Here is a 24,435-nt window from a genome sequence, read left to right on the forward strand (position 1 = left end):
GTGTCCTTTATTATCCTGGCAGCACTGCTCCGACAGCGTGCGGTGTAAAGTGAGTCCAAGGACGAAAGATTGGTTTGTGTGATGTGCTGCGCCATGTTCACGATCTTCTGCAGCTTCTTCCGGTCTTGGACAGGACAACTTCCATACCAGGTTGTGGTGCACCCTAGAAGAATGCTTTCTATGGTGCAGCTATAAAAATTAGTGAGGGTTTTAGGGAACAGGCCGAATTTCTTTAGTTTTCTCAGGAAGTAAAGGTGCTGGTGGGCCTTCTTGGCAGTGGACTCTGCTTGGCTGGACCAAGTCAAGTCATTTGTGATATTGACCCCGAGGAACGTAAAGCTTTTGACCTGTTCCACTTGCGCACCACCGATGTAAATTGGGTCATGTGGTCCGCTACTCCTTCTGAAGTCAACAACCAATTCCTTAGTCTTGCTGATGTTGAGGGATAGGTTGTTGTCTTCGCACCATACTGCCAAGTTCTTAATTTCCTCTCTGTACTCAAACTCATCATTACCTGAGATACGGCCTACAATTGTTGTGTCATCAGCAAACTTATATATTGAGTTCGATGGAAACTTGGCTACACAATCTTTGGCTTCGCAGAAATATGTTGGAAATGGAAGCAATGTTTTCAGTGCTTTCGTGGTTATCTCAGGATATTCAGCCTTGACTTTGATCCAGAATGCCGGCAGAGATGTTATGTCAAACATACTTTTCAGCCCGCCGTCATTTGCAAGCTTGAGGAGTTGATCTTTTTCCCACGCTGACATGGATGATTCACCAGGGACATTCACAAATGGGTCACAGACCCATTCCTTTGCACGTCTTGGGTCACTGATGACCTTGCGTGCATTAAAATTCAACAGTGCGTGACAGAGAATAAGGAAAGGTGCAGCTGACTCATATCATTTCATATCGCCAAATCATATTGTTTCCTCGTGTCCCGGTGGTTGGGGACCACTCTTAACACGAAGAGAGACCAATCAGGATGCTCGCTCTCCCTCTCCCACTCAAAAAAATCTATTTCCGGGATATTGTATATAATTTCCGGGCATCAGGGAGCCACTATCGATATGCAGGAGACTCCCGGAACCGCCGGGAGAGGTGGGATGTCTGTTAGAACACAAGTCCTGATGAAGAGTATCAGCCTAAAACTTTGTTTATTTATTCCCCTCCATAAATGCTGTCTGACTTGGCGTGTTCCTCCAGCATTTTGTGTGTGCTACTTTAGATTTACAGCATCTATAAAACCTCTTGTGTTTATGAGAGATTGCTGGAATCTGAAGCAGAGTGGAATCTGCTGGAGAAACTCAGCAGGTCGGGCAGATTCAGGGGGAGGAACAAAAACCGGCACCCCTTCTAATCCTCTTGGCCTCCCAAGTTTTGTCCTCATTCTGATCACCCACACAGCACCCCACCATCCTCTTCCCTTTCTCCCTCCTGGCTCCCTCCACCCCCTACACACACACACACACACACACACACACACACCTGATCTAGTCATTGTCATAGTCATACTTTATTGATCCCGAGGAAAATTGGTTTTCATTACAGTTGCACCAACCAAGAATAGAGTATAAATATAGCAATATAAAACCATAAATAATTAAATAGTAATATGTAATTTATGCCAGTAAATTATGAAATAAGTCCAGGACCAGCCTATTGGCTCAGGGTGTCTGACCCTCCAAGGGAGGAGTTGTAAAGTTTGATGGCCACAGGCAGGAATGACTTCCTATGACTCTCAGTGATGCATCTCGGTGGAATGAGTCTCTGGCTGAATGTACTCCTGTGCCCAACCAGTACATTATGTAGTGGATGGGAGACGTTGTCCAAGATGGCATGCAACTTAGACAGCATCCTCTTTTCAGACACCACCGTGATAGAGTCCAGTTCCATCCCCACAACATCACTGGCCTTACGAATGAGTCTCTTCTCCTTAGTTACTCGGAACCAGGTAAATGCTCTTTCCCTCTCCAGCACTTCCATGATTCCAAACGGCTGAGGAGACAAGGTCAGCAGGTGACGTGTAAGGCCTAGCCATCATAACAGGATGGTTGCATCACTGCCTGATACATTGTGTGCAGGATTTCAGAGGCTGCAGAAGGCTGTAGACTCAGCCAGCTAGCCACCCCACCGTTGAGGACATCTTTAAGAGGCAATGCCTCGAGAAGCTGGCATCCATCATTAAAGATCCTCACCATCTGGGTCATGCCCTCTTCTCACCACTACTATTTGTTGGGAGGGAGATACAGCAACACTCAATGATTCAGAAATAGTTTCTTTCCCTCTGCCATTAAACGTTCCATGAACACTACCTGTTTTATTTCACTATCGATTTTGTGATTTATAGTAATAAGACTGTAATATATAGAAGTAGGATTAGGCCATTTGGCCCATCGAGTCTGTTCCACCATTTCATTATGGCTGATCCATTTTCCCTCTCAGCCCCAATCTCCTGCATCCTTCTGGTATCCCTTCATGCCCTGACTAATCAATAATCTATCAATCTCTGCTTTAAATATACCCAATGACTTGGCCTCCACAGCCACCTGTGGCAAAGAATTCCACAGATTCACCACCCTCTGGCTAAAGAAGTTCCTCCTCATCTCCGTTGTAAAAGGATGCTTCTCCATACTGAGGCTGTGTCGTCTGGTCCTAGACGCCCCCACCATAAGACACATCCTTTCCACATCCACTCTTACATCCTTGTACTGTACTACTGCCACAAAACGACAAATCCCACATCATATAAGATGGTGATAATCAAGGCCGATTCTGATTCAGAAGATACATTCTTGTCCTTGCAGTCTACGTTGCCGTGGCCTTGTTGTTTACCTCAAACACAAGAAAATCTACAGATGCTGGAAATGATGAAAGGTCTCAGCCCAGAACATCACTTGTTTACTCTTTTCCGTAGATGCTGCCTGGCCAGTTGAGTTCCTCCAGCATTTTGTGTGTGTTGCATTGCTAAATAAAATTTGATTTGAGGAAGGTGCAAATGAGTTTAAGACTTTCATCTACTTCCTCTTCAAATGCACTGTTCTCTCTTAATGAAACCGGAATAGTATAGCAGATATTTTATCTAGAGACCTAATACTAGTGAACGTTTCCATGTCTAATTCTAATCCCAAACCCTCCTAAACATCACTTCTATGCACTGCGGATTAAAGCCAGGCTCCACATCACTGCAGGGCTCAAGAAAGAGGTGAACTTGATTCCTTTTAGGTTCCATGTTAGCATAATATTTTAGTTATCCATTCTACCCAAGAGGCTAAAAACCAACACAAGTACAAAGAAGTCAGCTGTGGTTTTAAATAGTTGTTCCGTTTTGTATTGCATGGTACAGGTAACTGATATGTGTCTGTAGCTACAGCTATGAGAGGAGTCTGGTTGACATGAGTATTCAGGCAGAGTTGGTGCCATTGAACGGCCCTATGGGAAGTTTAGAAGCCTCCACTGTATACACAGAAGCTGTGCAGAGGAGGAACAGAAGGAGATTCAGGCACGTCCCTGGACCAGCTTTTCTCGGCCGTCTTTCAAGAAGCAGTGTAGATTAGCGAAACCATTTGGAACAAATATTTCCTGTCTGTGGTCATGGCCACTGAAGATTAGCATTATTTGTCAGGCATGCATCGAAACAGCAAAATATACAGTGAAGTGTGTTGATTGCATCAAATTAAATCAGTGAGGATTGTACAGGTCAGCTCTCACGTGTCGTCGTGCTTCTTCCCCCTTCTTCTCCAGTCCTGATGAAGGGTCTTGGCCAGAAACGTTGATTGATTATTCCCCTCCATAGATGCTGCCTGACCTGCTGAGTTCCTCCAGCATTTCATGTGTGCTGCTCCGACGCCAACATAGCATGCTCACAGCTCAATAATTTACTGTATCCAGAGCTCCCAGTTTGTCCTGCTGTATATTGGTGATACTCAATATAGACTGGGAGACTTTTTCATCGAACACCTTCATCACAAAAGGTGGGATTTTCCCAGTGGCCACCCATTTCAATTCTACTTGTGCTCCCTATTCCCATTCCAACATAGCAGTTCATGGCCTCTTTTACTGCCACGATGATGCCACACTCAGGTTGGAGGGGAAACACCTTATATTCCATCTGAGTAGCCTCTGACCTCATGGCATGAACATTGATTTCTCAAACATCTGATAATTGCTCCCCACCCGCCTCCGTCACCATTCCCCATTCCTGTTTCCCTTTCTCACCTTATCTCCTTGCCTGCCCATCACCTCCCTCTGGTGCTCCTTGCCCTTTCCTTTCTTCCATGACCTTCTGTCCTCTCCTATCAGATTTCCCCTTCTCCAGCTCTTTATACCTCTCTCACCAATCAACAACTTTCAGCTCTTTACTTCAACCCCTCCCCCTCTCCTGGTTTCACCTATCACCTGCCACCTTGTACTTCTTCCTCCCCCTCCCCCCACCTTCTTATTCTGACCTCTCCCCTCCCTTTCCAGTCCTGAAAAAGGGTCTCAGCCTGAAAGTTCAACTGCTCACTCTTTCCCAGCATTCTGTGTGCACGTTGCTTTGGATTTCCAGTATCTGCAGACTTTTTTGTGTTTGTGAATAATTCTAGTCCGTATGTCTTTGGAATGTGGGAGGAAACAGGAGCACCCGGAGGAAACCTATGTGGTTTACGGGGAGAACATACAAACTCCTGACAGACGGCAGCAGGAATTGAACCCCAGTCGGTGATAGTTAGCTGGCACTGTAAAATGATGCACTAAGTGCTACACTACCATACCACTCCGTGAAGTTCAATCTCCCCCTAAAACAGTGGGAGCCCTTGGATCATCTCCAAACCTGTAAGTGAAAGGTGAGATGTTTAACTTCCCTGCAGCAGCGGATGCTAGAATATAAAAGCACGGATGTAATGTTGAGGCTTTACGAGGCACTGGTAAATCCTCACTTACAGTATTGTGAGCAATTTTAGGCTCCTTATCTTAGAAAGGATGTGTTGACTTTGGAGAGGGTTCAAAGGAGGTTCATGAAAGCGATTCAGGGATTGAAAGGCTTTTCATATGAAGAACGTTTGCTGGCTCTGGGCCTGTACTCACTGGAATTCAGAGGAATGGGAGGTTGGGAATCTCAGTGAAACCCATCGAATGTTGAAAGGCCTCTACAGAGCGGATGGAGAGAGGCTGTTTCCTATGTTGGGAGAGTCCAAGACCAGAAGACACAGCCTCAGAATAGAGGGACGTCCATTTAGAACAGAAATGAGGAGGAATTTCTTTAACCAGAGAGTGGTGAGTCTGTGGAATTTGTTACCACTGGTGGCTGTGGAGGCCAAGTCGTTGGGTATATTTGAAGGGATACAGGGAGAAGGCAGGAGATTGGGACTGAGAAGGAAAATGGATCAGCCATGATGACATGGCGGAACAGACTCAATGGAACAAATAGCCTGGCTCTGCTTCTGTATCTTATGGATGCTGGAAATCTGAAACAGAAATGAAAAATGCTGAATAGGCATTTGTTGAAAGGATGTCAGCCAGAAACATTAACTCTTTTTCCCTCTCCATAGTTGTTGCCTGACCCTGTGGAGAATTTCCATCATTTACAGATTGATTTAATTAGATTGTGCTTCATTTATTCATTGTTGTGGTGTGGGTAAGGCAGACAAGGCTATTTTATTTTTACCGATCCTGAATCACCCTGGAAGAGATGTGAGCCATATTTATTTTTGGTAATGACTCAGTTATTTTCAAGTCCATCTTGGACAGTGGTAAGACTCGTCCTATTGATGGGTCTGGTGTCTCAAATAAAATCATAAGACTCTAAGAAATAGGAGCAGAGTTGGGCATTCAGCCCATCAAATCATCTGCACCATTCGATCAAAGCTGATTAATTTTCCCTCTCAACCCCGTTCTCTTGCTTTCTGTCTGTAACTTCGACACCCTGACTAATCAAGAGCCGATCTTTCGATGAATGTTGGTTATACCGGAGGATGGCATTGTGGTTCTGCACTTATCGACTGTGTACTTTTTTAGACTTATGGTTTTTATATTCTGTGTTTTTTTGCTCGTTCCTTTTCTGTTTTGTTGTGCAAGGAGAGGGGTTTGGGGGTTAATGTTCTTGTTGCATTCTGTTAGTTTTTTGTGCGGGAAAGGAGTTGTTAGGGGGCCAACATTCTTATGTTACAAAACAGGGAGGGGGTTTTGGGGTTTGATGATCGGGATGCTGTTCTTTTTTGTGCAGGGAATGGGTATGATGTTTCCCTCTGAACAACTTTCATGTTCTTTCTTTGTTTCATGGCTACCTGGAGAAGATGAATCTCAGAGTTGTATATGGTTGCCTACTTTGATAATAAATGAACTTTTGAATCTCTGCTTTAAATGTACGCAGTAACTTGGCTTCCACAGTCAATCCTGGCAATAAATTCCACACATTCACTACCGTCTGGCTAGAGAAATTACTCCTCATCTCTGTTCTAAAGGAGTGTCCTTCTATTCTGAGGTTGTGTCCTCTGGTCCTAGACTTCCTTACTATCGATCCACTCTATCTAGCCCTTTCAATGTTTGGTTTCAATGACATCCCCCCTCATTCTCCTAAACTCCAGTGAGTCCAGGCCCAGATCCATCAAACTTTCCTCATACGTTAACCCTTCAATTCCCTGGAAATTCTCATAAACCTCCTATAATTAAGCCTCCTGTCCTCATTAAGAGCAGACCAGACAGGTTCTACCCTCTCACCCACTCTGCAGCTTGCACATCAAAGAAAGTTGCTGAAACAGATAGGTTTAGGCTTGCAGTGTCTAGTAAGATGAATTAGAACACAAAAGCCCTTAACTCAAGATTCGAACACGAGGAATTCTGCAGATGTTGGAATTTCAAGCAACACACATAAAAGTTGCTGGTGAACGCAGCAGACCAGGCAGCATCTCTAGGAAGAGGTACAGTCGACGTTTCGGGCCGAGACCTTTCCTGACAAAGGGTCTCGGCCTGAAACGTCGACTGTACCTCTTCCTAGAGATGCTGCCTGGCCTGCTGCGTTCACCAGCAACTTTGATGTGTGTAACTCAAGATTCAAGATTGTTTAATATCATTTCCAGTGCACAAGTATAAGGGAGAACAAGATAATTGTTACTCCGAATCTGATAAAGCTCAAGATGAAAAAAAAGATAAAGAACACGATAATAAAAAACACAATAAATATAAATACATAAGATAGCGTATATACATAGATTGATTGTATGCCCATAAAATGATGCTAGGCACAGGAATATCTGTAAATAACGTAACTGTGGCAGGAAACGATAAAGTAGTGGTGATGGGGATATGGAGGGGTGGGTTAGTGGGTAGAGGTGTTGATCAGTTTTACCACTTGGGGAAAGTAACTCTGACGTAATCCAGTACCTAATGTAACCAACCTGTCTTGGTTTCCAGTCAAACAGTTTGTTTGGTAGTCTTAATAGTTTCCACTTGGCACACTGGGATGCAGTAGGAGCCAATAATGTTTTCAGCAAATGTGCCTGCTGGCATCGTGAGATTAGTTGACTCATGTCAGCAGTTTTTCCACAGAGGTGTTAATGAAAATAACCTATTTGCATTTTAAATTTGAACTGCTAACTAATGAGTGTGAAAGGGGAACTTGGAAATGGCACTGGGGAAAGGGAATACAGTTATAAGGAGAGATGCAAGAGCTTCAGATTCTCTCATAGAGACGTAGAGCACAGAAATAGGCCCTTCAGCCCATCTAGTCCATCAGCTGCCTATTTACACTAATCATATATTAATCCCATTTTTAATTCACCCTATATTCCCTTAATCCACCCCTCCCCATGGGATTCTACCACTTGCCAACAGACTAGACCAATTTCCAGCAGCCAATTCACCTACCAGCCTGCATATCTTCGGAGTTGCTGGTCTTAGCTCTCATTGTTGCAGGAGCGATCTCTCTGTCCCTCGATGGAGGGAGGGAGGGGAGGGAAGAGAGGGAGAGGGAAGAGAGGGAGGGAGTGAGAGGGAAGGGGAGAGAGGGAGGGGGAGGGGGAGAGAGAGAGAAAGAGAGAGAGAGAGAGAGAGAGACACACACACAACAACAACTCTGTGTAGACGCGCCTCGAGGTCAGGATTGATAGTCATAGTCATAGTCATACTTTATTGATCCCGGGGGAAATTGGTTTTCGTTACAGTTGCACCATAAATAATAAATAGTAATGAAACCATAAATAGTTAAATAGTAATATGTAAATTACGCCAGGAAATAAGTCCAGGACCAGCCTATTGGCTCAGGGTGTCTGACCCTCCAAGGGAGGAGTTGTAAAGTTTAATAACCACAGGCAGGAATGACTTCCTATGACGCTCTGTGTTGCATCTCGGTGGAATGAGTCTCTGGCTGAATGTACTCCTGTGCCCACCCAGTACATTATGTAGTGGATGGGAGACATTGTCCAAGATGGCATGCAGCTTGGACAGCATCCTCTTTTCAGACACCACCGTGAGAGCCGTGGTCTCTGGTGCTGTGGGGCAGGGGCTCAATTAGTTGCTCCATTGTAACACCCTTTGAGCAGAGAAGACGAAGAGCAGACCTGCGCCCAGTAGCATAGTGTTTAGCGGGACACTATTACAGCTCAGGAGTTCGATTGTAATGAATTCTTCGGGCCTGTGCAGGGCACTGGAGAGCATTGGGCTCCAAGGTTTTTGGAGTCCCTGTATTGGTTAGTTGTTGTCTAACCACAGATGTTAATCATTTAGAGTTCCTTGAGTTTTTCTCAACCGACTCGCTCTTTCAATGCAGACTTCTGGTACCTTCATTTAAGCTTGTGATGGGCTCAGGGATTCCGTGGTACTTGTATTATTTAAACAGATGCCCAGTTAGCACTAATCACAGGGTCTTAGTTTTGAGAATGTTACTTCTCCCGGTGTCACTTGGCCGAGCCACCCATGTTCTTTTGAAATTATTATGAATAAGCTCTCGTCACCGTCTCTACATCAAAGTCAGTCTTTCCTCTGCATTTGGGTTCTGATGTTGCCTGCGAACATCGTGACACAATTCTGGCATTCTCTCTAAAGAGTCTTTGTACATCCCCTCCCTGGAATGCTTGGGTTTTCCCCAGGTGCTCCAGTTTCCTCCCACAGTCCAAAGGCATATTGGGTAGATTAATTGGTCATTATAAATTGCCCTGTGATTATATTAGGGTTAATTCAGAGTTGTCGGTGGTTGCTGTGGTGGCATGGCTCGAAGAGCTGAAAGGGCCCATTCTGCATTGTATCTCTAAATAAATCCCTGTCGTGTTTAAATCCACAAGAGTTTGGTCCATACTGCAACAATAGAAACTATTTCCCTCAGAAGTACCAATAACCAGAAGGGACAGAGGTGATTGTAAAGTAAACTGGGAGTGGCTTGAGGCAAACCTTGGCCAACATTGACCAGTTGGGCAGAAGGGATAGTTTCCGTGCCATGTTACTCTCTGACTCTCTGAAATTGCTCTTTACAAAAAGAGAAGTAGATTAGATCACCTTGAGTCAATAAACAATAGACAATAGGTGCAGGAGTAGGCCATTTGGTCCTTCGAGCCAGCATCACCATTCACTGTGATCATGGCTGATCATCCACTATCAGTATCCAGTTCCTGTCTTATCCCCATAACCTTTAATTCCGCTATCTTTAAGAGCTCTATCCATCTCTTTCTTGAAAGCATCCAGAGACTTGGCCTCCACAACCTTCTGGGACAGAGCATTCCATATATCCACCACTCTCTGGGTGAAAAAGTTTTTCCTCAACTCTGTTCTAAATGGCCTACCCCTTATTTTTAAACTGTGGCTTCTGGTTCTGGACTCACCCATCAGCGGGAACATGCTTCCTGCCTCCAGCGTGTCCAATCCCTTAATAATCTTATATGTTTCAATAAGATCCCCTCTCAGCCTTCTAAATTCCAGAGCATACAAGCCCAGTCGCTCCAACCTTTCGACATATGACAGTCCTACCATCCCGGGAATTAACCTTGTGAACCTACGCTGCACTCTCTCAATAGCAAGAATGTCCTTCCTCAAATTTGGAGACCAAAACTGCACACAGTACTCCAGATGTGGTCTCACCAGGGTCCTGTACAGCTGCAGAAGGATCTCTTTGCTCTTATACTCAATTCCCCTTGTTATGAAGGCCAGCATGCCATTAGCTTTCTTCACTGCCTGCTGTACTTGCATGCTTGCTTTCAGTGACTGATGTACAAGAACACCTAGATCTTGTTGAGCTTCCCCTTTTCCTAACTTGACTCCATTCAGATAATAATCTGCCTTCCCGTTCTTACCACCAAAGTGGATGACCTCACATTTATCCACTTTAAACTGCATCTGCCATGCATATGCCCACTCACCCAGCCTGTCCAAGTCACCCTGCATTCTCATAACATCCTCCTCACATTTCACACTGCCACCCAGCTTTGTGTCATCGGCAAATTTGCTAATGTTACTTTTAATTCCCTCATCTAAATCATTAATATATATTGTAAACAGCTGCGGTCCCAGCACTGAACCCTGCGGTACCCCACTGGTCATCGCCTGCCATTCCGAAAGGGACCCATTAATTGCTACTCTTTGTTTTCTGTCAGCCAACCAATTTTCAATCCATGTCAGTACTCTGCCCCCAATCCTATGTGCCCTAATTTTGCCCACTAATCTCCTATGTGGGACTTTATCAAAGGCTTTCTGAAAGTCCAGGTACACTACATCCACTGGCTCTCCCTTGTCCATTTTCACAGTTACACCCTCAAAAAATTCCAGAAGATTAGTCAAGCACGATTTCCCCTTCATAAATCCATGCTGACTTGGACCGATCCTGTTACTGCTATCCAAATGCGTCGTAATTTCATCTTTTATAATTGACTCCAGCATCTTTCCCACCACCGACATCAGGCTAACCAGTCTATAATTCCCTGTTTTCTCTCTTCCTCCCTTCTTGAAGAGAGGGACAACATTAGCCACCCTCCAATCCACAGGAACTGATCCTGAATCTATAGAACATTGGAAAATGATTACCAATGTGTCCACGATTTCTAAAGCCACCTCCTTAAGTACCCTGGGATACAGACCATCAAGTCCCGGGGACTTATCAACCTTCAGACCCAACAGTCTATCCAACACCATTTCCTGCCTAATATAAATTTCCTTCAGTTCATCCGTTACCCTAGGTCCTTTGGCCACTATTATATCTGGGAGATTGTTTGTGTCTTCCCTAGTGAAGACAGATCCAAAGTACCTGTTCAATTCATCTGCCATTTCCTTGCTCCCCATAATAACTTCACCCTTTTCTGTCTTCAAGGGCCCAATTTGATCTTAACTATTTTTTTCCTTTTCACATACCTAAAGAAGCTTTTACTATCCTCCTTTATATTCTTGGCTAGTTTACCTTCGTACCTCATTTTTTTCTCCATGTATTACCTTTTTAGTTATCTTCTGTTGCTCTTTAAAAGTTTTCAATCCTCCAGCCTCCCACTCATCTTTGCTATGTTATACTTCTTCTCTTTCATCTTTATACTGTCCTTTACTTCCCTTGTCAGCCACGGCCTCCCCTTACTCCCCTTACTCCCCTATGGATCTTTCTTCCTCTTTGGAATGAACTGATCCTGCACCTTCTGCATTATTCCCAGAAATATCTGCCATTGTTGTTCCACTGTCATCCCTGCTAGGGTATTGTTCCATTGAACTTCGGCCAGCTCCTCCCTCATAGCTCTATAGTTCCCTTTGTTCAACTGTAATGCTGACACTTCTGATTTTCCCTTCTCCCTCTCAATTTGTAGATTAAAATTTATCATATTGTGGTCACTACCTCCTAATGGCTCCCTTACCTCGAGGTCCCTGATCAAATCCGGTTCATTGCACAACAATAAAGCTAGAATTGCCTTCTCTCTTGTAGGCTCCAGTACAAGCTGTTCTAAGAATCCACCTCAGAGGCATTCCACAAGCTCCCTTTCAACCTGATTCTTCCAGTCTACCTGCATGTTGAAATCCCCCATAACAACTGTAGCATTACCTTTGCTACACGCCAATTTTAACTCTTGATTCAACTTACACCCTACATCCTGACTAATGTTTTGGGGGCCTGTAGGTAACTCCAATTAGGGTGTTTCTACCCTTAGAATTTCTCAGTTCTATCCATACTGACTCTACAAATCCTGATTCTATGTCCCCCCTCGCAAGGGACTGAATATCATTCCTCACCAACAGAGCCACCCCACCCCCTCTGCCCTCAGTCCTTGGAAGATGTGCAGGTAGAGTTCCCAGCTTGGAATGATGTTCAAAGTTCAACCTTCTCAGAAGAAAATAAAAGCCATCCCTAAGACTTAATATTCGTACAAATTCAAAGTAAAGTTATTGTCAAAGGATTTGCCACCATATATTACCCTGAGATTCATTTTCTTGCAGGCATCCACAGTAGGACAACAAAATACGACAGAGTCAATGAAAAACTGCACATTAGCAAAGAATGAGAAGCAACTAGTGTGCAAAAAGCCAAACTCTGCAAGTACTTTAACAAAACAAATAATAATAAATAAATAATACCGAGAGCCTAAGTTGTAGAGTTCTTGATAGTGAACCCCCATAGGTTGTGTTCAGTGCCGTGGTAAGTAAAGTTATCCATACCACCATGATGTTGGAAGGGGGGAGTTTTTCCATGAACAATAGTTCAAACTGAGATGAGGAAAGAAGAGGTAAACTGGAGTGGAGTGTAAATGGTGACATGGACTGTTAAATGTCACCAGAGACTGGTAATGATGATATGGACTGATAAATGGCTACATGGACTGGACTAGTAAGTGGCAATGTGGGCTGGTAAATGGCCACGTGGGCTGGTTAATGGCCATGTGGGCTGGTTAATGGAGATGTGGAATGGTAAATGGTCACATGGAATTGTAAGTGGCCACGTGGGATTGTAAATGGAGACGTGGAATGGTTAATGGAGACGGGACTGGTAAATGGCCACATAGAATGGTAAATGGAGATGTGGAATGGTTAATGGAGACATGGACTGGTAAATGGAGATGTGGAATGGTTAATGGAGACGTGGAATGGTAAATGGCGACGTGGAATGGTAAATGGCGACGTGGAATGGTAAATGGCGACGTGGAATGATTAATGGAGACGTGGACTGGTAAATGGAGACGTGGAATGGTTAATGGAGACGTAGAATGGTAAATGGCGATGTGGAATGGTAAATGGCGACGTGGAATGGTAAATGAAGACATGGAATGGTAAATGGAGATGTGGAATGGTAAATGGAGACGTGGAATGGTAAATGGCCACTTGGAATGGTTAATGGAGACGTGGAATGGTTAATGGTCACATGAAATGGTAAATGGCGACGTGGAATGGTAAATGGCGACGTGGAATGGTAAATGGCGACGTGGAATGGTAAATGGAGATGTGGAATGGTTAATGGCGACGTAGAATGGTAAATGGTCACCTGCAATGGTTAATGGCGACGTGGAATGGTAAATGGCCACTTGGAATGGTTAATGGAGACGTGGAATGGTTAATGAAGACGTGGAATGGTTAATGGAGACGTGGAATGGTAAATGGTCACATGCAATGGTTAATGGCGGCGTGGAATGGTAAATGGAGATGTGAAATGGTTAATGGCGATGTGGAATGGTAAATGGCGACGTGGAATGGTAAATGGAGATGTGGAATGGTAAATGGCCTCTTGGCATGGCTAATGGAGACGTGGAATGGTTAATGGAGACGTGGAATGGTTAATGGAGATGTGGAATGGTTAATGGAGACGTGGAATGGTTAACGGAGACGTGGAATGGTAAATGGTCACATTGCAATGGTTAATGGCGACGTGGAATGGTTAATGGAGACGTGGAATGGTTAATGGAGATGTGGAATGGTTAATGGCGATGTGGAATGGTAAATGGAGACGTGGAATGGTTAATGGAGAAGTGGAATGGTTAATAGTCACGTGGAATGGTAAATGGTGACGTGGAATGGAAAATGGAGACGTGGAATGAAAAATGGAGACGTGGAATGGTTAATGGAGATGTGGAATGGTAAATGGTGATGTGGAATGTTTAATGGAGACGTGGAATGGTTAATGGAGACGTGGAATGGTTAATGGTCACGTGGAATGGTTAATGGTCACGTGGAATGGTAAATGGTGACATGGAACGGTAAATGGTGACGTGGAATGGTAAACAGCAGCATGGAGTGGTTGGGTGGAAGGACTGGTTATCCTCTGTCACCATAGAAGGGTGGAAAGTTGAAAGGTGACTCAAGAAGGACATCATTTGGAAGAATTTATACAGAACAGATGCTTTTAATGTTGGATGAAATCCAAATATTTAGGGATCACCTATAAATCAACAAGGAATGTGGTGGAAATCCTTTCACTGAGGAAATGATAAGAATAGGGAATATGATGTGGAAGTGTTGAATGAGACTGATTAATGGAATGGGAGGTTCAATAGCCACGAGAGAATCAAAGAGTGAATGAACTGTGGGGTGGGAGGCTGGTGTGAAGCAACAGAATGAAGCAGGGGGGAGGAATATCCGATCCCTATGCTCTGGTAACTGTGTAAACACTATGTAAACCTCCCTTTTCCCAACCCGTAAACCAAACAGCTCGAGAGAGAATCTAGTTCTGACATTAGTAAGAATCAGTTAATTTAAACCAGAGCACTATACTGTAAGCAACTTTCAGATTCAAAGTCAGCCCATCAGTTTTTATTATTTCTGTAATAAACTACTTAGCTTTTCTTTGCCATTTCTTATATTTCCCTCTGCACGTTCTGCCATGTTTTTCAGAACAGCCAGCACACCATTACAGTTTTGCAATTGGGCTTCAATTTGTGTGTGTGTGTGTGTCTGTGTCTGTGTGATCTCATCTCATCTCAGCTCCAGGTTAAAGGACTGCATTCAGTGAGAGTTCCCACCTTCGCTTCACAGTACTGCATTTGCTAATCCTCCACCCTCACCTCCTGTCTCCTGTCACTCAGGATATGCACTCCAGTGCATCTGTCCTCAGAGAGTGCTGCTATTACTCACAGATTGGACACCCGAAACACTCAACATTGGGTTTGGATGCTTGTTAATAGTTAACCAAACAAACTTTCCACGGTGTTTAAAAAAAAGAAACTGAATCTAGCACCCAATCGGCTCAATCCACTTTTAATTATATTCTATAGCTGAGAATTCCAAAGATTCACCATCCACAATGGATGATACACTCAATGGTCACTTTATGAATTGCCTCCTCTGTGTAATACACTCAATGGCCACTAATAATATCCATTTTGTTAGGTACTGCCTAAACCTAATAAAGAGGCCACTGAGTGTATGTTCATGGTCTCCTGCAGCCGTAACCCATCCATTTCAAGATCCGACGTGATGTTTGTTCAGCTTTACTCTTCTGCACACCACTGTTATAACACATGGTTATTTAAGTTACTGTCGCTTTCCTGTCAACTTGAGCCTGTCTGGCCGTTCTCTGACCTCTTTCATTAACAAGGTGTTTTCACCCACAGAGCTACCGCTTGCTGGATTCTGTTTTGTTTTTTGCACCATTCTCTGTAAGCTCTAGATTCTGTTGTGCGTGAAAATCCCAGGAGATCAGCAGTTTCTGAAATATTTGAACCACCCCATCCGGCACCGACAACTGTTCCACGGTCAAAGTCACTTAGGTCACACCTCTTCCCCATTCTGATGTTTGATCTGAAACTCCTGACCATGTCTGCATGCTTTTATGAATCGAGTTGCTGCCACGTGATTGGCTGATTAGACATTTGCATTAATGAGTATGTGTACAGGTGCATCTGATGAAGTGGCCTCTGTGTGTGCTTCACCTTAGGTTTGTCCCAAATGATATTCCCAGACCCTCATCCTGAGAGTCTTCCCTCTCAGCCCACGGACACCAGGCAGCTCACTCATAATAAAAGCTAATATACCGTTAGCAAGCAGTTTAGTATGTGCAAAGTTTGCAGAGAAAGAGCTTCTGGAAATACTCTCAATGAGACAATTGTGCAAAGAAGCCAGACCAAAAAATGTTTATGCATCTCCAGTAACCATACCTTTGTATCCAAAATAAATAGTTTAACCCTGAATTTTATGTGGTATAGATCATAAACCACAGGTTTAGGTCTGTAAATCTCATAACCATCCACTGGGTTTGGTACATATTGATTATTGTCTTCTGTTTGATGTCTCATAGTTCAGCAAATGTCTTTGCAATTAGCATACTTAAGAGAAACAGTGAGTTTCCTGCTTGGTCCTTGGAGAGAAATTGAACAATTTTGTGTCTTTCTTATCTGTAATCACTGTGCCTAATACAACTTCGTTGATGTCTTGTGTTTCATTTTTCTTCCCCCTCGCCCCCCCAACCACCCATTGATACACAGGTTATCCTTGAAGATAGAAGCAGGAAATAGTTCTCCTCGCCTGGTCTCTTCCAGAGAGGAGCTTGCAGGTAAGCAAAGGATTTAATAAATGGGGACCGATGTGTTGCCTTGCCTGTGAGTCTGAAGTAATCATGACACCCGAAAATTTATCCTTTGTACTTGGCATCCAATGTATCAGAAAGTGCACACACAATTACTTCAACACGTCCCACCTACCTTATTTATTAGAATTCCTTGGTTCCCACTAGTCAGATTACAATGTAATATGGTTAAAGCACACACAATGAGCTATGCTTTGAACAGCTTGCTTTTCTCTGCACCGCACGGCAGTCCTCAATCTCTTTTATGGAGTGCGGAGTACAAAATGTTCCACGTACTCTGCTCGACTCTTTCCAGGGGCCTTGTCTGGTATGTGGAAAATCTTGTCAGGCTCTTTCGAAGCTCCTTGAATCTTCATCAATCTCCATCAATTAAGAGAAAATATCCAAAAAGAAAAGTAGTCATTTCACTTGTTGTGTCGACGAGAATGAGCTGCTGTAAGAGCTCAAAGTGCAAGCATTTTGAGGGGCATGCAGAGACGATTTGAGATGCTAAGTCACAAAATGGAATAAAAGGTTTATCTACATGGCAATAAATGAGATCACTTTTAGTTTATTTCTTCTTCTGCATGTGAAATAATTCCTTTATTAAGCTTCTCTGCATGTCTGAGTTAATGAGTTCAATCCAAATAATGTTGAATTGGCCACTTTATTAGATACACCTGCTCGTTAATGTAATTACCTAATCAGCCAATCATGTGACACCAATTCAATGCATAAAAGCATTCAGACGTGATCAAGAGGTTCATTTGTTATTCAGATCAAACGTCGATAGGGAAGAAATGTGATCTAAGTGACTCTGACTGTGGAATGATTGTTGGTGTCAGATGGGGGTGGTTTGAGGTTCTTTGGAGCACTCCTGTTTTCATGGATGTTTGCAAAGAAAAAGAATTTCAGGATGTATATTGTGTACATTTCTCTGACGTTAAATGTACCGTTGAAGCCTTTGAGTATCTCAGAACTGCTGATCTCCTGGGGTTTCCATACTCAACAGTCTTTAGAATTTACAAAGAATAGTGCGACAAATAAGAAAAAAAAAATCCAGCGAGCAGCAGTCTGGGGGTGAAAATGCCTTATTAATTTGAGAGGTCAGAGGAGAATGGCCAGACTGGTTCAAACTGACAGGAAGGTGACAGTAACTCCGATAACCATGCATTGTGGTGAGTAGTGGAGCATCTCTGAATGCACAGCATGTTGAAGCTTGAAGAGGATGGGCTACAGCAGCAGAAGATCACAAACATACACTCAGTGGCCACTTTATTAGATGCAGGGGGTAGCTAATAAAATGGCCATGGAATGTAATTCCTCTATTAAGCTTCTCTGTATGTTTGAGTAAATGGCTTTATTTCAAATCATTTTGATATATTTAAGTGCTTTCGGTATTACTTTCTTGTTAAAGACTATGTTCTGTACGTGTGCATATTTTTAATATGTTCCCTGGTCTGCATTAAAAGTATCGTTCGATCATTATGTACTGCATCATATGACATGGGCGATCATGGTTTTTCCATGACCATGATTGTTCTTGGCAAATATTTCCACAGAAGTGGTTTGCCTTTGCCTTCTTCTGGGCAGTGTCTTTACAAGATGGGTTACCACAACCATTATCAATACTCTTGAGAGATTACCTGCCTGGTGTCAGTGTTTGCATAAACAGGGCTTGTGATATGCACCAGCTGCTCATACAACCAACCACTACCTGTTCGCATGGCTTCATGACCCTGATCGAGGGGGCTAAGCCAATGCTACATCTTGCCCAAGGGTGACTTGCAGGCTAGTGGAGGGAAGGAGCACCTTACACCTCCTTTGGTAGAGACGTATCTCCACCCTACCACCAATTAAAAGTATGCATTTGTTGAAAAGGTCAGAAAATATTGAAAAAGCACGGGCTGGTTCTTACAGTTTATGGTGTCACTGAAGAATCCTGGTTAGCTCTAAGCTTTAACATTTGCTTTTAACATATCTTGATTTGGAGGAGGAACTATGAGTCATTTCCCCACTTAGGGAATGCCATTCACTGCACTGTATGCAGACAAAGCATATCTGTTCAGCAGCAAAACTGATGGGAGTACTGTTGGAAGTTAATTTACTAATCATTGGGATGTTAAGACACCAGAAGGAGAAAACATGATGTGCATTTATTGAGACACAAGAGAGACAACAGATGTTGGAAATCTGAGGCAGCACACAAAATGTTCGGAGACCTCAGTGGGTCAGGCGTTTATAGAACCCGTTCACAGACTCAGGATATCTCAAGTCATGTCACCACCAGTAGAGTTCTTCCTCCTGAAATCTACACTAGTAGAAGGCCAGTCCTTGACCAATCTGATTCACTCCAACCATTGAATACTGTGAAGGCAATGGGACTAGACAACATTCTGGGGTTAGCACTGAGGTCTTTAGTTGTAGCATGAGCTCAGCCTCAAGCACAAGATATTGGAACTTGCTGGAGGAAGCAGTCAGTGCATTCAAAAGGAATTGGACAGTTACTTGAGGGGTCTTAACTCTCTGAGCTGTGGGGGAAAAGGGGGAGAATGGGGCTTTTGGGATTGGTGTACAATTCAGATTAATTTATTTGGCACATCTACATTGAAATGTACAATGCAATGTGTTATTTGTGTTAACAACCAACACAACCCAAGGATGTGATGATGGGGCAGCCCATAATAGTCACCACGTATTCCGGCACCAATGTAGCAGGCTCACCATGCTGAGCAGAGCAACACAGGACACAAGTAACAAAACAACAGCAGCAAAACAAGCCCCATTCCTCTTTCCCTCTCAATGCACATACACGGTCCTTTAACCGCAGGACAAGCCTCCAGCCTCCAGTGGACTCATCACTCGACTCCGACTTCCCCAACAGACTCGCAGATGGAGGCTTCTGCAGACTTCTGAACTTCTGATGGAGCTTCGCGCTTCAGTCGTCAGTATTGTGGCTGATGATGAGAAGGTGATCTGAATGAACATCTTGTGTGCTGCAGTATTCCAGGAGCCCAAAGCACAGCCAACAGTGATGACCATTGTACTCTGACATCCCAAATGGACTTACTCCTGTGGGTAAATAACATCAGAGAATGTTGGAAAAACTTCAGCAGTTTGGGCGATATCTGTGCAGAGAGCATCTGTGCCCAGAAAATCTCAAAGTCAAGGAAGCTTTCAGCTGCAGAGAAGAGTGGAGAGGACAAAAGAAATATCTGAACTAGAGTGAGACAAAGAGAGACTGAATGACTCAATTGGTGGCTGCGCTGGCCAAGAAAGGGCAGTGAAGGAATGTGAATCACAGGCGTGGGTAAATGGAGAAGGAGAAGTAACAAGGCAGGATACGAGCGAAGGATGAATACTGGTACTGAGAATTAAACACAGGAGAGTGAAACTGCAGATGATGCATATGTGAAATAAAATCAGGATTCTGGAAGAGCTCAACATGGCATGCAGCAGCTATGGAGAGAGTTACTACTTGAAGGTTGATGACTTCTGTATCAGAACTAACTAATTCCAATACAAACGAGAAAAATGGTGTTTAGTGCGGAATACCTAGTCAACTAAGTCCTTTCAGTATCTTCTGTTTTTACTTCAGGTTTTTTGTGTCTTTAGATTTTGTTTCTTTGCTGAGGATCATCTAGGCGCGTGACTGTGTAGAGTGTTCACAGGGCTTTTGAAGTCACCCCCACAGACTGTTTGGCAGAGGCCCACTGACTGCCTCAAGGCCACGTGTGTCCCAGGTGTCTGACCTCTCTTTCCTTCTGGTGGAAAGAGTTCAAGTTTATTGTCATCTGACTGTACATATACACAACCAAACAAAACAACATTCCCCAGACCAAATTGTACTTATGCAACAAATATCACTCACAGCACATAAACTAAAATATTATTGGATAAATATAGCATATTATCTCACTTAACTCACTTATATTTTATTAACTTATTTATGGTATAACTATTACAGTGTAAAAAGTTAATAAAATATAATTCAAAATGCATGTAGAAAAGTGCAGCACAGGTAAACAGTAAACAGCTTTCTGGCCTAGTGACGAGATTCAAGTTTGCACACTGACAAAATATTTGTCTAGACAGCTTTTAACTTTCAGGCAACCTAAGCAGCTTCATGTGGCTGGAAAACTGGACCTGCCTTTTGCTGTGCTCCAGTGAACCTCTCAGGAAGGAGTGAATTATTGGAGCAGTCATATTTCAGCTCGTTGGATGTTTAACTTCCCGATCAATTAAGTTGACCTTCGAGGCTTTTGGTTCAGTAATGAATGTCAGCTGCTACATCTGTGTTCCCTTATTGCACTGTGCTATTAATTGTTAAATTGTTCAAAATGACTTAAACATCAGCTTGGGGGCACTTGGCAACTGTAATCCGTAGGCCCTTTATCAACCTCCTCCAATGCAGGTCATTGCCGACAGAAAGATTACCGGCGTACCGTTTACCTCAAGAAGCTGGTTGCCAAGTTGTGCTCAGAGAAAGAACGATGTGTTCATTACTGAGAGCTCTGATCCTGTCCAAAACAGCAAGGAGGATATTAGAGACCACTCTATACATCTGAAAGGATAATGAGGCCCCAGCGATCTGGTTTGTGGATAGCTTATATTCAAGTTAGCAACAAATCTGCTGACACAACCCTTACGTTGGCTTGTGGAACAAATTTTTTTTAAGTGATTTTTCTATTTCTGTTGAAGAATAGCAAGAGAATAATGCCAAATGTAGGCAAAAAGGTGGCCTCTTTGTTAGGTACCTCCTGCCATTCATTCATTCATTCGTTGTGCGCCGTGTTGTATGACTTGGGTGGTTATGGTCTTGACCATGATTGTTCTTGTCATTTTTCTTCTGCAGAAGTAGTTTGCCATTGCCTTCTTCTGGGCAGTGTCTTTACAAGACAGGTGACCCCCATCCATATTCAATACTCTTCAGAGATTGTCTGCCTGGCGTTAGTGGTCGCATAACCAGGACGTGATATGCATCAGCTGCTCATACGACCATCCACCACCTGCTCCCATGGCTTCACATGACCCCGATTGGGGGCTAAGCAGGTGCTACACCTTGCCCAAGGGTGACCTGCAGGCTAGTGGAGGGAAGAAGCACCTTACACCTCCTTTGGTAGAGACGTATCTCCACCCTTCCACCTCCTGTACTTATTCTTAAACCATCGAGTGAGGTTCTTCCAGCTCTTGTACTTCCCAATGGTAGAAGCAGGCTCTTTGACCCACAGACATTTTATTCTCCTCTCATCAACTCCCCATGGTGTTTAACCACCCAACAGGCCAGGCATAATTCACAGAGGCTAATTAACCTGAAGCCCAGAACTTGATCATAGGGTTGCCAACTGTCCCGTATTTGCCGGGACATCCCGTACATTGGGCTAAATTGGTTTGTTCCATACGGGAAGGCCCTTGTCCCGTATTTCCCCCACTAAAGTAGAGCGTTCCTATGAAACCTTTTGTGCCAAAATGGCGTAAAGCAAAGAAGCAATTACCATTAATTTATATGGGAAGATTTTTTCAGCGTTCCCAGACCCAAAAGATAACCTACTAAATCATACCAAATAACACATAAAACCTAAAATAACACTAACATATAGTAAAAGCAGAAGTGATATGATAAATACACAGCCTATATAAAGTAGAAATAATGTATGTACAGTGTAGTCAGGAAGATTAAGCCAAAATCGATTTGTGGGAAAAAATCAGTACGTACGCGCATGCGCACGTCACGCAGGCGCACACAGGTGCCCGCGCAAGGCTTCATGGTCATGGTAGTCTTCCTCGGGGTAAAACAAAGTGACCCGTATCTGACTGCTACTTTTGTCCCTTATCTGGGAGTGAGAAAGTTGGCAACGCTAATTGTAAAAGACATGTTGAGGTGAGTTTAACCTACTTGAACACCCCCCACCACCACCCCCCCACCGGTCGGCCGGTCCGCAAGAATATTGTCAATATTAAACCAGTCCGCGGTGCAAAAAAGATTGGGGACCCCTGCCATATGTCACCACACCCTGAGATTCATTTTCTTGCAGGCATTCACAGTAAATACAAAGAAATATAATAGAATTAATAAACAAAATCACACCAAATAAAGATGGACAAACAACCTTTGTGCAAAAGAAGACAAACAGTGCAAGTTCAAGAAAAATCAAATAATAAATAAATAAATAAATATTGAGAACATGAGTTGTAGCGTCCTTGAAAGTGAGTCCATAGGTTGTGGAATAGTTTAGTTTTGAGGTGAGTGAAATTATCCACATTGGTACAGGAGCCTGTTGGTTGAAGGACAGTAACTGTTTCTGAACCTAGGGATGTGGTATCTAAGGCCCCTATACCTCCTGCCCAATGGCAGCAACGAGAAGAGAGCATGATCAGGATGGTGGGGGCCATTGATGAAGGAATAAGCATACCCACACAGAAGTGAGACCACAATGTTCTATCTGTGCAGGATTATAACCACATTGAGGGAGGCAACAACGTGAAGTCTTTCTATAAGTTTATATTGTGTTTGGCATGAGGGGGACTCAGGGCAAGCAAAAAGACAGTGGTTACATAAATGTGTTTGGTTTGAGAACAGGGGGTGAATTCAGGATCGAAAGCTGTGGAAAAAAACATTGTCTGACCAGGGCACAGTGAACCTTTTCAGTAGGTGTAAATGTGCACCGAGTCAGAGATAACTCAAACTTTACAACGAGACACCAACGTTTAATTTTTAAATGTTACTTTCATAAAATTCCATCTTTCCCTGCGGATGAGTAAACTGCGTCCTTGGGGTGGCAGGTGATTGGACGTTTCCACAGGAGGATTTTTAGGTGCTATTAAATCGCTTTGCCTTAAAAGCCTCTGGAATGTGACATCTGCTCCTGTCATCATTGCAATGTGCAGCACAGTAACATCAAAGTGTGGCAACCATTCACACATTACAACCTGGTTCATACAATCCTTTTGTGTGTTATGAGTTTTTCTCGGAGATTTATAAGGCACATTTGGCCAACGCCTGAAGCACGGAGGTCACCACGTACTATAATAATTGCTTGTCACATTCATTCTAGAGAAATAATTTTCGCCATTTTGTAATCATGATCTTAAGAAACAGGCAAAGTGGGGCAAATTCAAATAATCTTTCCATTAAAGCCACGAGATATAGAGTCACAGAAAATTTCAGAACAGAAACAGGCCCTTCAGCCCATCTAGTCCATGCTGAACCATTATTCTGCCCAGTCCCATCGAGCTGCACCCAGACCACAGCTCTCCATACTCCTCCCATCCATGTACCTATCCAACTTTCTCATAAATGTTGAAATTGAACCCACATCTACCACCTCCACTGGCAGCTCATTCCACACTCTCTCAACCTTCTGAGTGAAGAAATTCTATCTCATGTTCCCCTTAAATATTTCACCAGTAACCTATGACCTCTAGTTCTAGTGATATAGGAGCAGAATTAGGCCATTTGACCCATCGAGACTGCTCCATCATGGCTGATTTGTTGTCCCTCTCAACCCCATTCTCCTGCCTTCTCCCCATAACCTTTGATGCCCTTACAAATCAAGAACCTATCAACCTCCATTTTACATATACCCAATGGCTTCTGCAGCAATGAATTCTACAGATTCACCATGCTCTAGCTAAAGAAATTCTCCTGATCCCTGTTCCAAAGGGACATCCTTCTGTTCAGAGGCTATGTCTTCTGGTCCTAGACTGCCCTCTGTAGCAAACATCCTCTGCATGCCTACTCTGTCCAGATCTTGCAATAGTTTTCAATGAGCTCTGCCTCATTCTTCTAAACTCCAGCAATTAGAGGCCTAGAGCCATCGACTGCTTCTCTTATGTTAACCTTTCATTCTGGGTTCATCTCGTGAACCTCCTGGACGGGTTCTCTGTTAAGACTAGATGCAGGAAGATTGTTCCCGATGTTGGGGAAGTCCGGAACGAGGGGTCACAGTTTGAGGATAAAGGGGAAGCCTTTTAGGACTGAGATGAGGAAAAGCTTCTTCACACAGAGA

At 43.5% G+C, this 24,435-nt stretch overlaps 1 protein-coding gene across 6 annotated transcripts in view; it reads left to right on the plus strand.

Annotated features, from left to right (window-relative positions):
* The window catches only part of ralgps1 (Ral GEF with PH domain and SH3 binding motif 1), a 761,372-nt gene that overhangs the window by 617,007 nt on the left and 119,930 nt on the right, over window positions 1–24,435 (plus strand). For all 6 annotated transcript variants that reach the window (XM_072240007.1, XM_072240011.1, XM_072240013.1 and 3 more), the window contains one exon: window positions 16,347–16,414. In XM_072240007.1, coding sequence (XP_072096108.1) covers window positions 16,347–16,414 — 68 coding nt within the window. The remainder of the gene's footprint in view (window positions 1–16,346; window positions 16,415–24,435) is intronic.

The sequence above is a fragment of the Mobula birostris genome, chromosome 22 (assembly GCF_030028105.1).
Source record: "Mobula birostris isolate sMobBir1 chromosome 22, sMobBir1.hap1, whole genome shotgun sequence".
NCBI lineage: Eukaryota > Metazoa > Chordata > Chondrichthyes > Myliobatiformes > Myliobatidae > Mobula > Mobula birostris.